The 18,265-nt window shown below is 35.9% G+C and overlaps 1 protein-coding gene across 2 annotated transcripts in view; it reads left to right on the top strand.

Annotated features, from left to right (window-relative positions):
- NUDCD1 (NudC domain containing 1) overlaps positions 1 to 18,265 on the top strand; it is a 79,710-nt gene that overhangs the window by 16,722 nt on the left and 44,723 nt on the right. For both annotated transcript variants that reach the window (XM_008058633.1, XM_021712635.1), the window contains exons 3-4: positions 12,351 to 12,536; positions 14,490 to 14,670. In XM_008058633.1, coding sequence (XP_008056824.1) covers positions 12,351 to 12,536; positions 14,490 to 14,670 — 367 coding nt within the window. The remainder of the gene's footprint in view (positions 1 to 12,350; positions 12,537 to 14,489; positions 14,671 to 18,265) is intronic.

Genomic DNA, 18,265 nt, shown 5'->3' with positions numbered 1-18,265 from the left:
GCGATCCTTCCGCCTTAGCCTTCCAAGTAGCTGGAATTACAGGCACGCGCTACCACGCCCTGCTGATTTTTTGATTTATTGTAGAGATGAGGTTTCACCAGTTGCCCAGGCGGGTCTCCAACCCGCAGGCTCAGGCAGTTCACTCACCTTGGCCTCCCAAGGTGCAGGATTACATGCTGAGCCACCGAGCCTGGCGAGAGTTGACTGCATTCTTAACAGGATCTTTCTGCTATTATTTCTAATCCAGGTACAGGTAAGAGTTCTGTATTAGTAATGCAGTGTTTATCCCAAAAGTTAGAAAAGAAATTAGGCATTGCCTGCAAATGATACATCTTTTTCTCTAGGTGACCCCTAAGCAAATCAATGGACAAATAATTCTGATTATTCTTGCTGGAATAGAGGAGATACGGTTTGATCTCGTGTTCTTTTAAGTGTTAGTTACTTTTTCTTGCTAGGCCTATATTCTACCAAGAATTCTATATGGGCCCACTGTGTAAAAGCTAGCTAAACTAATAGGACATACTTGTCTGTTGGTGTCTATGCTTTGATCTCTCTGATCAGATAGATTTTGATGTGGAGGTTTGTATGTATGTGTGTGAAGGTTTTTCTTGAATCTTGTTTTTATTAACTAATAGTGCTATTGGTAGCATGTATTATACTGTAAAACTTGCCAGTAAAATTTATTCTGCCAGTTTTCAGACTCAGAAAGCCAGATGACATCATGGTAGATCTCATGTTAGTTTTAGTAGTACCGTATTCATAATAATTTGTTCTACTTTTTCATAGGTATCTTGTGGCACATATGATGTAGTTCCATCCCTCACTGTTAGAAAGGTAGGGTGGTTAGTAGAAAAGGAACTAGACATTTCAGTTATACTTGCAAAATGAGTTCATTTTACCATGTTTATTGAGAATCTACTCTTTGCAGGATACTGTGATGTATATAAATACTTATGTGTTATATTGTTTAGAGGCTAAGATAAGATGAATATATAGGTAACTATTATATGGTAATGTGTAAAACCTGTCAAAAGGTACGGTGGACTCCTCATATCCTTGACTTCAGTTTCCTCATATAAAATAAGGCTGATTATAAGGTTTTTTAAAAGTTAAGACAAGGTGTGTGAAAATGCTTTGAAAGGTGTAAGGCATTATGCAAGTATAAAGAGGTATACTTCTTATAAGTGGGGTACATCACTTTATAGGAGACAAATGCAGGCTAGTCTTTGGCATACTTACCCCTTCTTTGAGCATAATAGATCTGTATCACAAGAATAAATCATAATAATACCAGGTAACCTCTGTTGAGTAGAGCTTATTACATATTAGGAATAATTCTAAGGGATTTACTTATGCTGTTTAATCCACACAACTACCCTATGAGGTAGATACTCTTATTATTGACAGCTTACAGTTGAAGAAACTGAGGTATAGAGATGACTATAACTCTAAACCAAACAGCAAGTAAATGGCAGAGTCCTGATTTAAACTGATATATTCCAGAGTGCCACAATGTTCTACCAATTCTTTTTTTTTTTTTTTTTTTGAGTTGGAGTCTCACTCTGTCACCCAGACTGGAGTGCAGTGGCCGCTCCTGGCCACCGCAGCCTCGACCTGCTGGGCTCCGGCCATCCTTCCGCCTCAGCCTTCCGAGTAGCCGGAATTACAGGCGCGCGCTACTAATGCCTGGCTACTTTTTTGATTTATTGTAGAGATGAGGTCTCGCCTGCCCAGGCGGTCCTTGAACCTATGGGCTCAGGCAATCCACTCACCTCAGCCTCAGCCTCCCAAAGGCGCGGGATTACAGGCTGAGCCACCGAGCCCGGCTCTACCAATTCTTCTTATTACTGTTTAAGAGAGAGAGGTGATTTAGCAAGGTGAACAATATTATGTGGTATTCTCCAAACAGGCAAAAGTACTCTTTGGTACCGACAATCCAGGAAAAAAAGCCAAACTCAGCTTAAATTTTTGTTCTGAGTGTTAAATTCTGCATTCTTTTTCCTAGTCTTAAATTAAACTGGGTCAGAATGCAGTAGGCTATATAATATGAACTAAATAAAGTATGCAATTGAAGCTACATTTGCTCAGTGGTATGTTGGTAAATGTTGAACAGCTGACTGTTGAGGAAGACTGACTTATGACGTTTTCCCCTTTACATGGTGTGAAATACTCCCATCACTACCAATTACAAGCTACTGATTGCAACATTCCTAGAAATTTTATAATGGGCTTCCTTGAGTCAGTAGGAATTGGCTTCAGCATATTACTGTATTCGTTAGAATTAAATAGTTTAAGGAATGAAAAGGGAGAAACTAAATAGTGAAATAATGCCTTTTATTTCATTTAAATTTAGTAAGGAATGGTCAGTTCTTTTACTTCCCCTTTCTGTAATACTAATTGTTTCTTCTTCAAAGAAGAAAGAATGAAATAAAGTTAAGGGTAGGAAAGCAAAAAACCTCTTTTACACCAAGAATTTTTTTTCTGGCAAAAAATAGAAACCTTTGGTCCTAAAGATTAGCTAATATTGGAAAACTAATAGTCAGCAGAAGAAGTAAGATTGACCATTCCTCGATATGTATTGAAGCTAAGTGATAGAGGGTTATTGTATTTTTCTACCTACTTTGCTATGTGTTTGAAATTTTTCATATTTAAAAAATTGCAGAAGAAAAACATTGTTTCTATGTGGGCTTATAGTGTGTTTGGTTTTTTTTTTGCGTTGGAGTCTCACTCTGTTGCCCAGGCTAGAGTGCAGTGGTACACTCATGGCCACCCCACTGTCAACCGACTGGGCGCTGGCGATCCTTCTGCCTCAGCCTTCCAAGTAGCTGGAACTACAGGCGCATGCTACCACACCTGGCAAATTTTTTATTTATTGTAGACACGACATCTCACCAAGGTGCATGCTGGTCTCGAACCTGTAGGCTTAGGCAATCCACTCGCCTAGGTCTCGGAAAGTGCTGGGATTACAGGCTGAGAGCCCCTGAGCCCAGCCGGCTTCTAGTTCTTAAAGAAACAGGGGAGTAGTGCTTGTTATAGTAAAAACATTTTTATGATTCACATTTATAATACTGATATGGACTGAATTGTGTGCCACATTGTCTCCCTCCCCCCATTCATACGTTGAGGCCCTAATACCCAATATGACTGTATTTGGAGATGGAGCTTTTTAAGGAGGTAATTAACTTTGTTCTTGAAGCCTCGTTATGGTTTTTGTCACACACATACACCTCATTTAACTAAATGAGGTCCCAAGGGTGAGGTTCTAATTAATTCATTAGGGTTTTTGGCCTTATAAGAGGAGAAAGAAGGCCAGGCACAGTGGCTCACGCCTATGATCCTAGCACTTTGGGAGGCCAAGATGAGGGTATTGCCTGAGCCCCTGGGTTTGAGACCAGCCTAGGCAACTTGGCGATACCTCATCTCTACAATGAATCAAAATAAAAAAATTAGTTGGGCATGGTGGCACATACCCGTAGTTCCAACTACTTGGAAGGCTGAGGCGAAAAGATCGCCTAAGCCCAGCGGGTCGAGGCTGCAGTGGCCGTGAGCATGCCACTGCATTCCAAGATGGAGTAAGACTCCAACTCAAAAAAACAAAAGAGAGGAGAAAGAAGAGAGCTCTTTCTTTCCATGTGCACACACTGAGTAAAGGCCAGGTCAGGACACAGTAAGAAGATGGCAGAGGGCCCTTACCAGAAACCCTACTGGACCTTGATGTGGAATTTCTAGCTTGAGAACTATGAGAAATAATTTTCTATTAAGCTGTCCAATCTGGTATTTCGTTAGTGCAAGCAGACTGCAACATGGTATGTATAGTTTTAGACCTGGTTCTGCCATAGACAGACTAGCTTGGTGACCTTGGACAAATCATTTCCTCTTTTTGGGTCCCCTTGTCTTCAGGAGAAAATAAAAGTCTTGGACCTGATCACTGTTGTGAAACCCTTGAGTGCTAGAGGATTTCTTGAAGCTGTCCTTAGAGGCCACTGCATAAAGAGAGGATGGCTACCTTCGTTCTGTCCCTTAACTGCTACTTTAAAAAAGTAGCTGGGTGTGGCGGCATGCGCCTATAGTCCCAGCTACTTGGGAATCTGAGGTGAAAGGATTGCCTGAGGCCCAGTAGGTAGAGGCTGAGATGAGCCTTGAATGTGCCACTGCACTTCAGCCTGGACTCAAAAAAAAAAAGAGAGAAAAAAAAAAAGAAAAAATACTGTTTTTGATAAATTTTACTGTTTTAAAGTTATTTTCTTTTTTCTGTTTCTACTTAATTTTTTAATTGAGAATAGTTGCTAAATCTTACCAGTTGCCTTTTCAGTACCCAGTAATTGCTAATCATCATGAGCTTTTCATTGATTTGTCAATATAGTGAATTAAATTAGTGTAGTCTTTAATTGTTTAATTTCTTAAGTTCCTAGAATAATTCTTTTTGTTAAGTATATTATTTTTGTTTTATTATTAGATTCTATTTGCTAACATTTTATTTAGAATACTTTCATTTATCTTCACAAGTTTAGAATAGTTTTTTTGTGATATCTGTCAATTTTTGATTAAAATTTTGCTGGCTTAAGTGAATTGGGGTACTTTCTTTTTTTGAAAACTGGAATAGTTTAAGTAACATTAGAGTGATCTGTTCTTTTTTTTCTATTCATATCTGTTTTTATTTTTAAAAACTGTTAAGTGAGCAAAATTGAAAATAAGATGGTTTCTAATGTGACTTTGTTCTTTAAGCTTCATTATGGTTTTTGTCACACAAAGTTTAATTTTAATACAAATTATGAGTTTTTGTGTCAAATTTAAGAAAATATACCTTGCATAATGTCAAAAAGACATTCTTGTATATTTCATTCCTGAATTTTATCAACAGTAACTCTTGTGATCTGTTCTTTATATGTTAAGTAAAGATTCTCTTTGGATTTATTATATGTTATTCTTTTCAATGGTAGTTCTCTAATTACCTATCTAGTATATTCTGTGACAAATGAGTTTAATTCAAAGTGTGTTTCCAGGGTAATTTTGTATTATACATTTTTGTTAGAGGAAACCATTTCCTCGTAAGTTTTTAGATATGTTGCTGTAAAGTTGCATGCATTATGCTTTTAAGATTATTGTTGGCTTTTCTTTCTTTTCTCTTTCCTTTCTGTATTTTTTGTCTTTTTACCTAACCAAGCCATGAGTATTATTTTATTTTTAAAGAACCACGTTTCAGGTTATCTGCTTGATTAATTTAGCTTCCTTGGTTCTCAAATCATATTGTACCTCAGAATAATCTGGAGTAATTTATCACAACAAAAACTAATTTGAAAGTATCATTCCTAAAAATTCTGATTCCTAAAAAAATTCCTAAAAATTCTGATTCAGTATGTCAGGGTTTTTCATGGACCAGGAATCTGCGTTTTATCAAGCACCTCAGGTGATTTTTCTTGTGGTCCAGTGAAAACCAGGTCTTGAGAAACCCTGCACCTGGGATACAGAGAATGTCATACTTATTTTTTATTATTGTTCTGATCAGCAACAGTGGAAATCAACCCACTCTTTCAGTTTCTGTCTTGGTGGCAGGAGGACAGTGCCACTGACTAGATATTGGCTTTTTGTATAGCAGAAAGCAGTGATTCGAATATTTATTTTATGGTTTGCATTTTTTTTGTTTGTTTCATTTTGTTTTTTTGAGTCGGAGTCTTACTCTGTCACCCAGACTGGAGTGCAGTGGCATGCTCCCAGCCACCGCAGCCTTGCCTTGCTGGGTTCCGGCGATCCTTCCGCCTCAGCCTTCCAAGTAGCTGGAACTACAGGTGCATGCTACCATGCCCGGCTACTTTTTTTGATTTATTGTAGAGATGAGGTCTCGCCAAGTTGCCCAGGCAGGTCTCGAACCCTTGGGCTCAGGCAATCCACTCACCTCAGCCTCCCAAAGCATGGGACATAGGCTGAGCCACCGAGCCCGGCTTGCATTTGGTTTTTAAGTGGAAGGCACAGGTACACAAATCCCAGAGAGGTTCTTTTTCTGTGGCAGGTGCACAAATGACCACCCTTGTTAAATCTGATACTCATTGGTCAAAGTGAATGCTTTGGGCTCAAGATTTGAAGTCCACAGGTTGCTAGGTTTTCACTTAGGTGCCAGCAGATGGCAGCAGTTCAACACTCTGGTTTGTAAAAACAAAATACATTGGTTTGTATTTATAAGAAAGTTTAACTTGTGGGTTTGCAACCCTTAATTTTGGGGAAAGGTCAGTTGGAAAAAACTGTGCTAAGAATATAGAAAAATGTCTTAGCAGAGCAAAAGTTATCTAAAATTAAGTTCTTATATCATTATTTTATATGGTATTAATTGCTCATTTTAAAGTGTTATGCTCAGTTTCTGAATATTTAGGAAATTATTTCTGTTGTAATTTTTTTTATTTGCATGAAAGCTAGTTTGTTTCTTTTACTAAAGAAGAGTGTCACAGAGTGACGGATTACAGCCACTTGTTAGTCCAGGTCAGTTATATTCCAGTATGTTCATCTTTAGGCTTGAATTTCAGTTTATTTTCAATAGTTTGCTAATAGGTAGCCACTTACTCACCTTTCCCTTCAACCTCTGAAGGTTCTCGGAAAATCAGCTGACAAAAAGGCAGAGTAACAAGACAAAAGAAGCATACAAATATATTTTAGCATGCATTGTATGAGGGAATCTAGGAAAATGATTATACCGTAACCCAGTGGGGTACAGATGCTCATATACCTTTCTTCATAGGGGAAGAGGAGGGGGTGAGATGTGGTAAATTGAAGGGTATTAAATAATTTTTAGTTAAATTAAATGAATTAGGCCGAATACAATAATTAGTAAATAATTGTATTTAGAATTTGAATGGGACAGAGAGGAAACAGTGGTTTGGGACGAAGTTTATCTGATCTCTAGATGTGGTGTTTAATTTCCAGTCTCTTCCTCTGTGGTAGAAGTTTTAATCTTCTCTGGTTAATAAAATTTCAGGGTAAACTATTGTATTTTGGGAGAGGGGAGCAGGTCTGATTTATAGGTAGGTAGGGAACTTCAGAGAACAACTTCAATGTGTGTTTTGGGGAACATAGGACTGAAAGACCTTGAGGCCACTTCATGTCAAAGTGCTGTATTTTAGGGTAGCATTTTCTGAGCCCTGATGCCTGAATAAAGAAAAAACAATAAAATAGAAAGGCAGATTCTTAGAATTCTATGTTTAATACATGATTGAAAGTTTTATATTACATAAAGACATTACCCAATTAAACTACAATTGATTAAAAATACCATGAAGCTTTAGCAAAAAAACAAAAGAAGGAAAAAGAAACATTTTTATATTCTTTCTTCCAAATAAAGTTAATGGTTATTAGTGATGAAAGACTTTCTTTCAGAAAAAGAGCACTTCCTTTTAAAAGGGCAAAATTTTAAATGTCATTGTCTAATAATGCTGGCAAATGATAATTCCTCCTTAATTTTGCTTGTCCATTTTTAAAAATCTGAGTAGCCCTTTTTAAAAATAAATCTATATTTATTAGAAAAATACTTCATTCAAAGATTATCTACTTGGAACTGCAGCTCAGAGAGTCCCAAACTCTCATTTAAAATTTTTTAAATAAGTATGTATGGCTTATGTGGTATTATTTACTATTTATTTACCGTGTCACTTATATGCAACATATGGGCATTATAACTTTTGTATGTCATCTTATTGACTCAGGAATCTAAATTAAAAATACTATCTAATAGCCAAAAGAAAAACTAAATCAGTAGTTGCATTTAACGTGGGTTTTTGGTGGGTGTGCTAGAAATTGCATTGAGATATAAAGTATCATCTGTTTAGAAAAGCTTGGGAAGTGATTTCTTCTCAAGAAAATATGTAGTAGCAGAAAGAACACTAACTTTTGGAGTAGGGTCATCCAAGATTTGAATCTTGGCCCTGCCATTTTCTAGCAGTGGAGTTCCAGGTACATTATTTAATCTTTTTGAACCTTTCTGTCTTTGTGAAGTGGGAATAATAATATCAGCTTTGTAGAGTTTGGTGATAATAAATGAATGGCAAAAAGTCAGAGTACTTGTTTAATACAGTGCTTGTGTTACAATCTGAATGTATGCTCAACTGGTTTCTCTCCACACCAATGAATCGAGAGGCAGGGAAATGGCAGAAAGAAGTTTCTTTCTGAATTCAGAATCCAGGGAGACAGAACCTGACTCCTGGCATTTCTGGAACTGCTTAGCTCGCTTCTTAGGCTTAACAGTCCGTTTTTATAAGTTTAGGGTTGCTGATCCCTATATATTGACTATGAGACTGACTGAGGAAGCATCGTATAGAAAGAACTCAAGTTACAGCCACATTTTGTTAATAGTAGCATTTATGGTTTGCATTTCCTGGCACCAACTACCAAAACGTAGCTCACAGTGCTATCAGTAGTACCAAATTGAAGAGTTGAATAAACTTGCCATAGAGTAAGGGAGTTAGCAGAGCCTATTACAAGGTAAAACATTATTCACTATGACATATTGTTGATTAGTTGTTATAACACGCAAACAGTTATATAAATTACAAGGCTTATGGTCACATGGGTGCTATATTTTCAAATCTATGACCACTAATAAAAGGAAGTGAATAGAGATTCATTTCTCTCAGTTGAGTGCGCTCAGTCTGCAGAAGGTCAGGGGTTTCTTGAAGTGACTTAACAGAGAATGTATAGGAGATAAAGGAATATGCCTTGAAACAACTGTTTTGAAGAAGAAATCCCATTTTATCTTATTAATATCTTTTAAATTATGTATATTACACATAAATTGCCTAGTCTAAACAAAAATAATGTATTTGAAGCAAAAAGGGAAAATTGACTTTTTCTCCCAGTCTCCACCATGACCAGTTATATTCCAATCTTATTTTCCTAATGATAAACATTCTAAGAAGATCTGCATCTATGTATCTACACCTTACTCTGTGCTGTTATACCACAGTTTGTTTCAGCATATATAGATTCATTTTGCAAATATTCTGCATCTTTATTTGAAATTAGAATCTACCTCAGTATATTTAACAGTTGTTTGGTATTCTATAGGGTGGATGTTCCATAATTAACCATTTCCCTGCCAATGCTTCCCAGACAGAGGTACCAGGCACACATCTGTGGTTGAACAAGTTGGATTTATTACCTTTGCAGCAAGCAAGATTACACGCCTTGGGGAACCACAGGGTGTCTCAGTAAGACTTAGAATCAGTGCTATTATAGGGTTGGGCTTGTGTTGGGTGATTGGGAGGGCGATTTGGGAGGGAGAGTTTAAGAAAGTAAGCCTTTTCTCTGCGTTGGATACTGTCAGGAAACTGGTTGATTATGTGATGGATATCTTAATCAGTTTTATCTAGAAGGAAAGAAGAGTAGACTGAGGCTCAAACTATAATTAATACAGAAGCTGCAGCCGCTTATATTGGCCTGGTCATGTTCATATTTGACAAGCTTATAGCAAAGCAAAGGCCTGACTGATGCCATCCAATCAGCTTCACAATGTCAGGGGCTGCTTTTTTTTCCTACTTACTTGATTGATAAAAACTTAGGTTGTTTTTCCTAGATTTTCATTTTCATTGTTAAAATGAACGTTCATATTGCATGGATCTTTGAGTACATGTGCAGTTACTCTTACAAAATAAATTCCTACAGGTGGAATTGTAGCAAAGCGTATATAAGATATCATAAAATTTGAATTATAATCATCTCCAAAAAGCCTATACTTATTTCTGCTTCCACCAACAGAGCACCTTAGCCAAGAACAGCCATTACTGGTCTAAGATTTTTTTTTTTGTCTAATGGGATAATCTTATTATTTTTATTCATATTTTTTTGCTGGTGAATTTGGGCTTTTTTTAAACGATAGTTTTCCTGTTCATATTCTTTCCCCATATAAATATTTTAGGTAATCATATATTTCATGTTAAGTTCTGAGGGCTCTTTTTATGTTATGGATATTAGTCCCCAATTATATTTGTTACAAATATTTTTCTCCCTGTGTCCTACATGTCTTTTATATAAACACAGGAAGACTTTCTTCACTCTGAAATTATAAAAACATTAGTAACCTCCCAACAAAGTCAGTTTACTTCTCCTTCAATACATTCAGGTAATTGTTCTATCTGGAATGTGGAATGGTATGAGGGAGAGATTTAGTTTAATTTTTCCCGAAGTTCTTCAGTGTCCCAATAACATTTGTTGACTAGTTCGTTTTTTTCCCACTAGTTGGAAATACCACATCGTGTTCTAAATGATATGACCCACAGTAAAATTTCTCTTACTTAACCTCCACTTAGCTGACTGACTAGATTAACAGATATTCTCTATTCTCTTTGTAAAACATAGTCTGGAGACTACAGTAAGCTTAATATTTACTACCGAAAGTCTGCTCAGTGCTATGCTGATATAGTTCCTACTTGTTTACATCACTAATATTGAGATTTGATTATTCTAGAAACTATTCCTTCCTTCCTTCCTTTCAGTTTTTGAGTTGGAGGCCTTACTCTGTTGCCCAGACTGGAGTGCAGTGGCATGATTGTGGCTCACCACAACCTTGCCCTGCTGGTTTCTGCTGATCCTTCTGTCTCTGACTCCCAAGTTCCTGAGACTACAGGTGCATACTACTATGCCTAGTTAATTTTTTAATCTTTTTGAAGAGACGGGGTCTCACTATGTTGCTCAAGCTGGCCCTGAACTCCTGGGCTCAAGCAGTCCTTCCACCTCAGCTTCCCAGGCTACTATACCCAACCTGATTATTCTAAAAACTTAATGCAAGCTGTGCACTCATTATTTAATTCAATATAATGTAAATCAGTAAAATATGAGTAAGAAAGGAAGAAAATGTGCAGTTTCAAAGAAAGCTGAATTGGGTGCTTTAGAAAGAAAAAATAGGCAACTAAAATTTTTGTGGTTAGTAAGGATATTGCATATTGTTTATTTAAATTTTATAATGTATACATAGATTTGACAGTTCTAGGAACAGGGAGTGAAATGTGTGAAGCAAGGATTATTTTTGTTCTGTAGAAGAATCTGTTAACTGACAGCTAAACGTTAGCAACAACAAATTGTTGACTTAAGTATAGTTTGATGTATGAAAGTTTATTTTCTGAATTACAGACTTTTAAAATGTTTTCTTATAAAACATTTTAATGATATAATTGCCTTAATCCACTTGTAGTGCTGTAGTAAAATACCTGAGACTGAGTAATTTATAAAGAAGAGAAATTTGTTTATTCCAGTTTTGGTGACTGGGAAGTTCAAGGTCAAGGTAGCAACAGGTTTGGTGTCTGGTGAGGGTTAGGTTTTTGCTTCCAAGATGGTTCCTTGAACACTATGTACTCTGGTAAGGATGAACACTAAGTCTAACGTGGCAGAAGGCAAAGGGGCAAAAGGTACAAACTCTCTCCTTCAAGTCCTTTTAAAGGGCATCTAATCCCATATCAGAAGGGTGTAGCCCTCATGATCTAGTCATCTCCCAGAGACCCCACCTTCTGGTGCGATCACCTTGGTGATTGGGTTTTTGACACGAATTTTGGAGAGGGCACCACTTTCCAGCCATAGCAGCAGCCATCTTATAGCTTTAAATTAAAAGGATATAGACACAACTAAAATTTGTTAACAAAAATCTAGTAGTCTAAACGTATGTGTCTGTAGGCATTTTGAACATGATATAGTATTTCTAATTAGTTAAAAATACTGATCATTACCTATAAAATTAAGAAAATGAAAACCAGATTACTACATTGTATTAGTCATCCGTTGTTGTGTAACAACTTCAAAACTTAGTGACTTGAAACAATAGCCATTTATCATCTCACACAGTTTCTGTGATCAGAAATGAAGGAGGAGGAATTTAGGTACCCAAAGTTTAGGAGGAATTTAGGTAGTCTGGCTCAAGATTCTCATGAGATTGTAGCCAAGATATCAGTAGGAACTGCACTAGTCTAAAGGCTTGACTAGAGCTCAAAGATATATTTCCAAAACGATTAACTCATAGAATAGTGATTACTGGCAGGAACCTTTAGTTCTTCCCTATGTGGATCTATGCTATACCTTAAGCACATGCACAACATGGTAGCTAGTCCTCAGAGTGTGCAGTCCAAGGGAGAGCAGGATAGGAGATGTAAAGTCTTTTATGACCTAGTCCTAGAAGTCACACAGCATCTGTCACATCCACTGTATTTTGTGCATTAGAAGTGAATCAGTAGAATAGCTTATACTCAAAGGGATGGGGAATAGACTCCAACTCTTAAAGAGGAGAGAAACCACTACACTGCACTATACAGCAAATAACTCTTTTGTATGTGTATGGACCAAAGAATAAGAAGGGAGTCACTTATAATGTTTGGCTTTCTTTTTAGGACACTGCCTTAGGAAAACCACGAGAAGTATTTCGACTTCCTACAGATTTGACAGCATATGACAATCGCCTTTGTGCATGTATCCATTTTACATCATCTACTTGGGTTACGTTGTCGGATGGAACTGGAAGATTATATGTCATTGGAACAGGTGAACGTGGAAATAGTGCTTCTGAAAAATGGGAGGTGAGTTTTTTTTTTTGACTTATGCTAAGTCCAGGAATTATATGTAAATTATATTTTACTTATTTTAAAATGACACTTTCCAAGGATCATTGCATGTGATCTCTTGGTTTTTCTGATGTATGATCGTTTTGTCAGATCTACAGAAGCCTATAAAGACTAGGCTTTGGTTATTTGAGAAAAACCATGAATGCCTTAGAACCAAATGGTTTACCTATCTTACTAAGTTATACCAAATGTTATACTGCCAAATTATAGTTTGTTCAAAAACTAAACAAAAGCACAGTAAATAACCAGAATGTCAGTAACCTGTTTACAAGAGCCTGTTGCTTTCACAGTTTCAAATATTCATTGGATACTGACATTTTCTATTCTGGCCTCCAGTAATAACTTTTTTTTAAAAAAATCTGAGGTAATGTGGCATATAGCATGGCTACCTGAAACAATTGGAAGGTGTTTTAAGAATGATAGGAGATACAGGAATGAGAATTTACCTGTTATTGAACTGTGCAGCGGGTTTTGAGCAGGAATCGACAACTGACTTGGCTCACTTTCAACTTAAAAATCATACCACACATATCACTAGAAGGAGATTCATATGGATGCAAAATTCTACTGGTTTTGCAGTACACGCTACATATTGCACTTGAGATGCTGGGCTTGTTCAGAAGACGAGAAGCTTCACCCTAACAATTTTTAAAGTCCAGATATGTGCTGTTCCTCTGGTCTCATTTCAGTTCTTTTCACTCATAGGAGAAAAAAAAAAAGAAACAACAGTTTAGCTCCTTGTATCTGCTAAGACTTAATGTTTTCCTTTTACCTTTTTGTTTCCACCATTCCCCAAACAAAAGCACCCAATCAGCTGTAAGACTTAACCCAATCGAATGTAAGACCAAAAATCTCTCTTTGTCTGTCATCTCTGTTTTGAGTATTTGAGGGGTTGTTTGGTTTTGGTTTTGTTTGTTTTCTGCTTATAGAAGTCATCAGGTGGATGCCAAAGATCTACTACATGAATAATTTTGACAGAAGTGCTCAAATACATCAGGAAATGAATGACTTAAAGCATACTTTTTTTTTTTAATTAGGCTTTCAAGTAGGAGTAGGTATAAGGGAATTTCAGATAAAAGACTTTAAAAAATTAACTAGCTTTATTTTTCAGTTAGGATTTTTTTTAATTATTTGTTTTTTCATATATTTGGAAATCTTGTTTAGGAAGCTATCTTAAAACCTTCACTATTTAGTATTTACTCAAATAAATATATAATAGTCTTTTAGATTATGCATTTGTGGCATGAAAAAGAGAATTTGATAGAATTTTGTATCTTTGTGTGGTGCCTAAATTTGCTTTCTGAAAAGTACCTCAGGATTATATTTTAAATTTTGCTTGCTTGTTAAATTATCTTTTAAATGTAAATAAGCGCTTTTATTTTTGAGCAATAAGAAAGTTTTGGTGATTTGTTCTCCAGTGCTCTTGACTTCCAGAAAATAAACAGAAAAACAAAAGAAAACAATAGGGAAAAAGCATACATTTGTGTACCTGCACAGAAACTATCATATATGAGACAGGGGATGAGATGGAGGAATGAACGTTGACCTGCCCAGGTCCTCTCCTTTTGTGTAGAACACTTTTTTTCACTTGATAATTCTTTTCTAGAAGATTTTCTAGAAGAGTTCCCTTTCTCCTTTAGGATGTCTTTTTGTTTTCCCTGTTTTTAAGCCAAGATTACTGATCATTTTTCTCTGTTGTACAAATAGTTTTTTTGAAAGTTCTTTCTTTAAGGAACATTATTTTAACTTGCAGCCTTTATTTAAAGGCCTTTTTATTTTTTAATTCCTTGTAATAAATAGTATCCAAAGTAACTGTTGGATTGCCAGAATTCTACATACACCCTCTGTGGTATCTATGTATCTATGTTCATGTGATTATGTACTTTTTTGTGTGTAATTTTTTTTTAGATTATGTTTAATGAAGAGCTCGGGAATCCTTTTATCATAATTCACAGTATCTTATTGCTACAAGCTGAAGAACATTCAATATCTACCCTACTTCTTCGAATAGAGAAAGAGGAATCAGATATGAAAGGAAGTGGTTTCTATGTTTCTTTGGAGTGGGTCACTATCAGTAAGAAAAACAAAGGTAAAAAAAAAAAAAACCCAAATTCTGAGTCTCTCACTAGTGGTCACCATCATTTTATAGGTTTTGAAATGCAACTGTCCCTATAAATGCTGTTTACTAGGACTTGCCACCTCTGGTGGAATGAGTATCTGTAGATAGTTTCTCCTCAGGTGAGGTTTATAGAAAAAGTAGTAATGTGCTTCCACAGCCAGTTATGCCTTTTGTATAAAGGGAGACATCATTTAGTTTTTGAAGACTTTGACATGTATATTTTTAATATATGCAAGAATATATATATAAAACTAAATGTAAATTAATGATAGGTGACAGTGTAATTTAAATACAAATAAATATAAATACCTAGATGGAAGTTAATACCTTTATTTCACAGAATTGCAAGTGTGATTTCTTTATCATTTGTTTCTACCTTTAGGAAGAATGTTGCTTTTTCTCACTTGATGTACTTCCATATGTAGAAAAGTCCTGAACCTTGCTCTATTTGAAGCTATCAGTCTTCTAACTTGACATTAAAAATTACTTTCTCATGAATTAATTACAATTTCATTAATTATGTGAGCTTGGTCTTGTCTTTGCTGAGTTCTTACTCACTCACCAAATGCTTTTTTTCCTAGTTGAGAACTAAGGGAGCTTGTTTCTATGATGACTCTTGCTCTTTTTCTCAGTTTTTATTTGCTTACTAATTTATGGATAAGTTAACTTGAGTTAAATTGTCATTCATCTTTGTAGAAAATGTTTTTTGACCATAGCTGCTAGTTTACAATGTGAAAAAAAGACTATTAGTATTTGTTTCCCAGAAGGGCTTTCTCTTTTATTCTAAAATGAACAACAACTTCATTTATATCTATATACAATATAGATATAACAAAATAGTTTATAAGTAAACTGAATAAGTCTCCTAGATTTGTTCTTTTAAGTATTTAATGTAATTTATTTGTTCTCCTCATTGTAGTTTCATCTCTAGAGGAACACAGTAACTTAAAAGGTGCTGGAAAACTATTTGTTTAAAAATCAATTTTGACGTGTTTATTCAGTGAAATATAATATAATGAACGTAAATATGCTACAACTACATACAAAAATATAAATGCATCTCACAAACATAAATTTGGTAAAGTCAGCCATATATGGAAGATGACATACTTTAGGATTCCATTTATATAAAGGTTCAAAAACAGACTGGGTGCAGTGACTCCCGCCTTTAATCCCAGCATTTTGGAAGGCCAAGATGGGAGGATTGCTTGAGCCCAGGAGTTCAAAACCAGCTTAGACAACATAGTGTGACCTCATCTCCACAAAAAAATTGAAAAATTAGCGGGACATGATGATGTGTGCCTGTAATCTCAGCTACTTGGGAGGCTGAGGTGGAAGGATCACCTGAGCCAAGGAGATTGAGGCTGTGGTGAACTATGATTGTGCCACTGCCTTCCAACCTAGGTGACAGATTGAGACTCAGACGCATAAAAATAAAAAGTTTAAACAGTCTGGGTTTGGTGAAATTTAATTTTAATTCTTCCAGATTTACTGAATTTACGCGGATTCCCACAGAAAGTATCTTGAATCCATGAAGTTCCATACACTGTCTTTTAAGCCATAAGAAGGATTGGTAATACACTACTTCTTAAGAATTTGCTTCAAGTTCTAAGTCACCACTTTCTTCTAAAAGTTTGCTCCAAGCTGCTGCTGCTTCTTCTCTGAAAGGTTTTCATTAGTACTTGACTGATTTTACCAGAAGGTTTCAAATTAAGATTTTCTGATATAATCAGGATAACTTTTTTTTAATGGCACAAGTGGTAACTATCCAGTTATATACCTTTGTGGTCCAAAAGCAGCCATAATATACACACATATAAATGATTAAGTGTAGCTGTGTTCCAATAATACTTTATGGATACTGAAATGTGAATTTCATATAATTTTTACATGTGTTTAAATATATTCTTTTGGGTTTTTCTATTTAAAAATATTTAAAACCACTTAATAAGTCATACTTAGTTCCCAGGCTATACGAAAATCGGCCAAGATTCAGCTTTGGCTCATGGGTCGTGGTTTGCAGACCCTTACTTTAGATAATGGAAACTTAATTTTTTTAAGGTACATAATTCAACATCTTACAGGAGAAATCATCATGCGTTTTCCTCCTGCCTTCTCCAAGACACCTGGTTCTGTAACATCCAACCACAGTGACTCATCTGGTTGCCCGGAATGTGTTAGGACTCTGCTCTTGCTCCCTCATTGCCATCCCCTTTTCCTGGTCTCAGCTAGACAGACAGACGTAGACTTCTCTTTTTGCTCTGAAGATTGTAATTGTAACATTAATTCTATTTATGATTTTTTTTATCTTTCTCTTCTTATATCTTGTTCCTTTTCCTCCCCATTACTAATGTAAATGTAATACTATTTCTTTTGCTATTTAATTATCCCAACAGAGCATTGTTTTTCTAAACTGTGTTGAGTGAAACTTTCATAAATTATTTTTGTGGTTAAATAAGTTTGGAAATGTGGACATTCAATATCCCTATTACACATTAAGTATATTAAAGTTTCTAAAGATTTTGAGTAAAAAAGAAAATTTAATCTTAACTCAGTGTTTCCCAACTTATTTAATTATGGAATCCACTTTTTGTGACCTATTATTTTCTGTCCTACACATGTTGGGAAAGACTACCCTATAAACATCTAGTGTCTAAGTTTGGCTATTTTTGGAAGTCTTTGTCCTGCATGTACCCTTGGAGGTACATTAGGAGTTTTTGGTTCATTCATGAAATTACAAGCTTGTTCTTAACTATGGGCGAATTGAATTTGTGAATGTACGTGAGGATTTAGAGTAAAAGCAGTGAAAAAGATTTAGAACTGTTGGTATTGTTATGAAATTCATGACATTTAGTTTTGATTTTTTGACCACTCAATATGAAACTTATAAGTACAAGATGCTTTTAATAGAGTAACAATATAAGTAAAGGTATGGACTCAGCTAAAATGTTTGAGGCAAAATTTTTTTAAAACAAAAAATAACCCATCTTTATAGAAGAATGCATTTGATTAATTTACCAAAAACTTTAGGGATACAACTAATGATTTAGATCTTAATAGTTATTGGTACCATGAATTTGCATTCAATTATAGTAGGCATGTAGGTATATCTGAATGTGTTTAAAAAATATTTTAAGGCCAGATGCATTAACTCACACCTGTAATCCCAGCACTTTGGGAGGTGAAGGCAAGAGGATTGCCTGAGCCCAGGTGTTTGAGACCAGCCTGGGCAACTTGATGAGACCTTGTCTCTACAATAAATAAAAAAATTAACCAGGTATGGTGGCGCGTGCCTATGGTTCCAGCTACTTAGATGACTGAGGCGGAAAGATCCCCTGAGCCCAGGAGATCAAGGCTGCAGTAGCTGTGAGTGTGTCTCTGCACTCCAGCCTGGGTGACAGAGTGAGACGCTGACTAAAAATAAAAAAAAAAGTCTTTTCTAATATATTTTAAGAAAATCCCTTAGCAGTAATTAGAGCAGACAGAAGGTCTGCACCAGGGGTCCCCAACCTCCGGGCCACGGACAGGTACTGGTTTGCAGCGTTTTAGGAACCAGATCGCACAG

This window comes from Carlito syrichta, unplaced genomic scaffold (assembly GCF_000164805.1).
Source record: "Carlito syrichta isolate Samal-C Ts95f unplaced genomic scaffold, Tarsius_syrichta-2.0.1 Scaffold303542, whole genome shotgun sequence".
NCBI classification, from domain to species: Eukaryota; Metazoa; Chordata; class Mammalia; order Primates; family Tarsiidae; genus Carlito; species Carlito syrichta.
The sequence above is the reverse complement of the archived record's forward strand: the minus strand, read 5'-3'. Positions and strand labels throughout refer to the sequence as shown.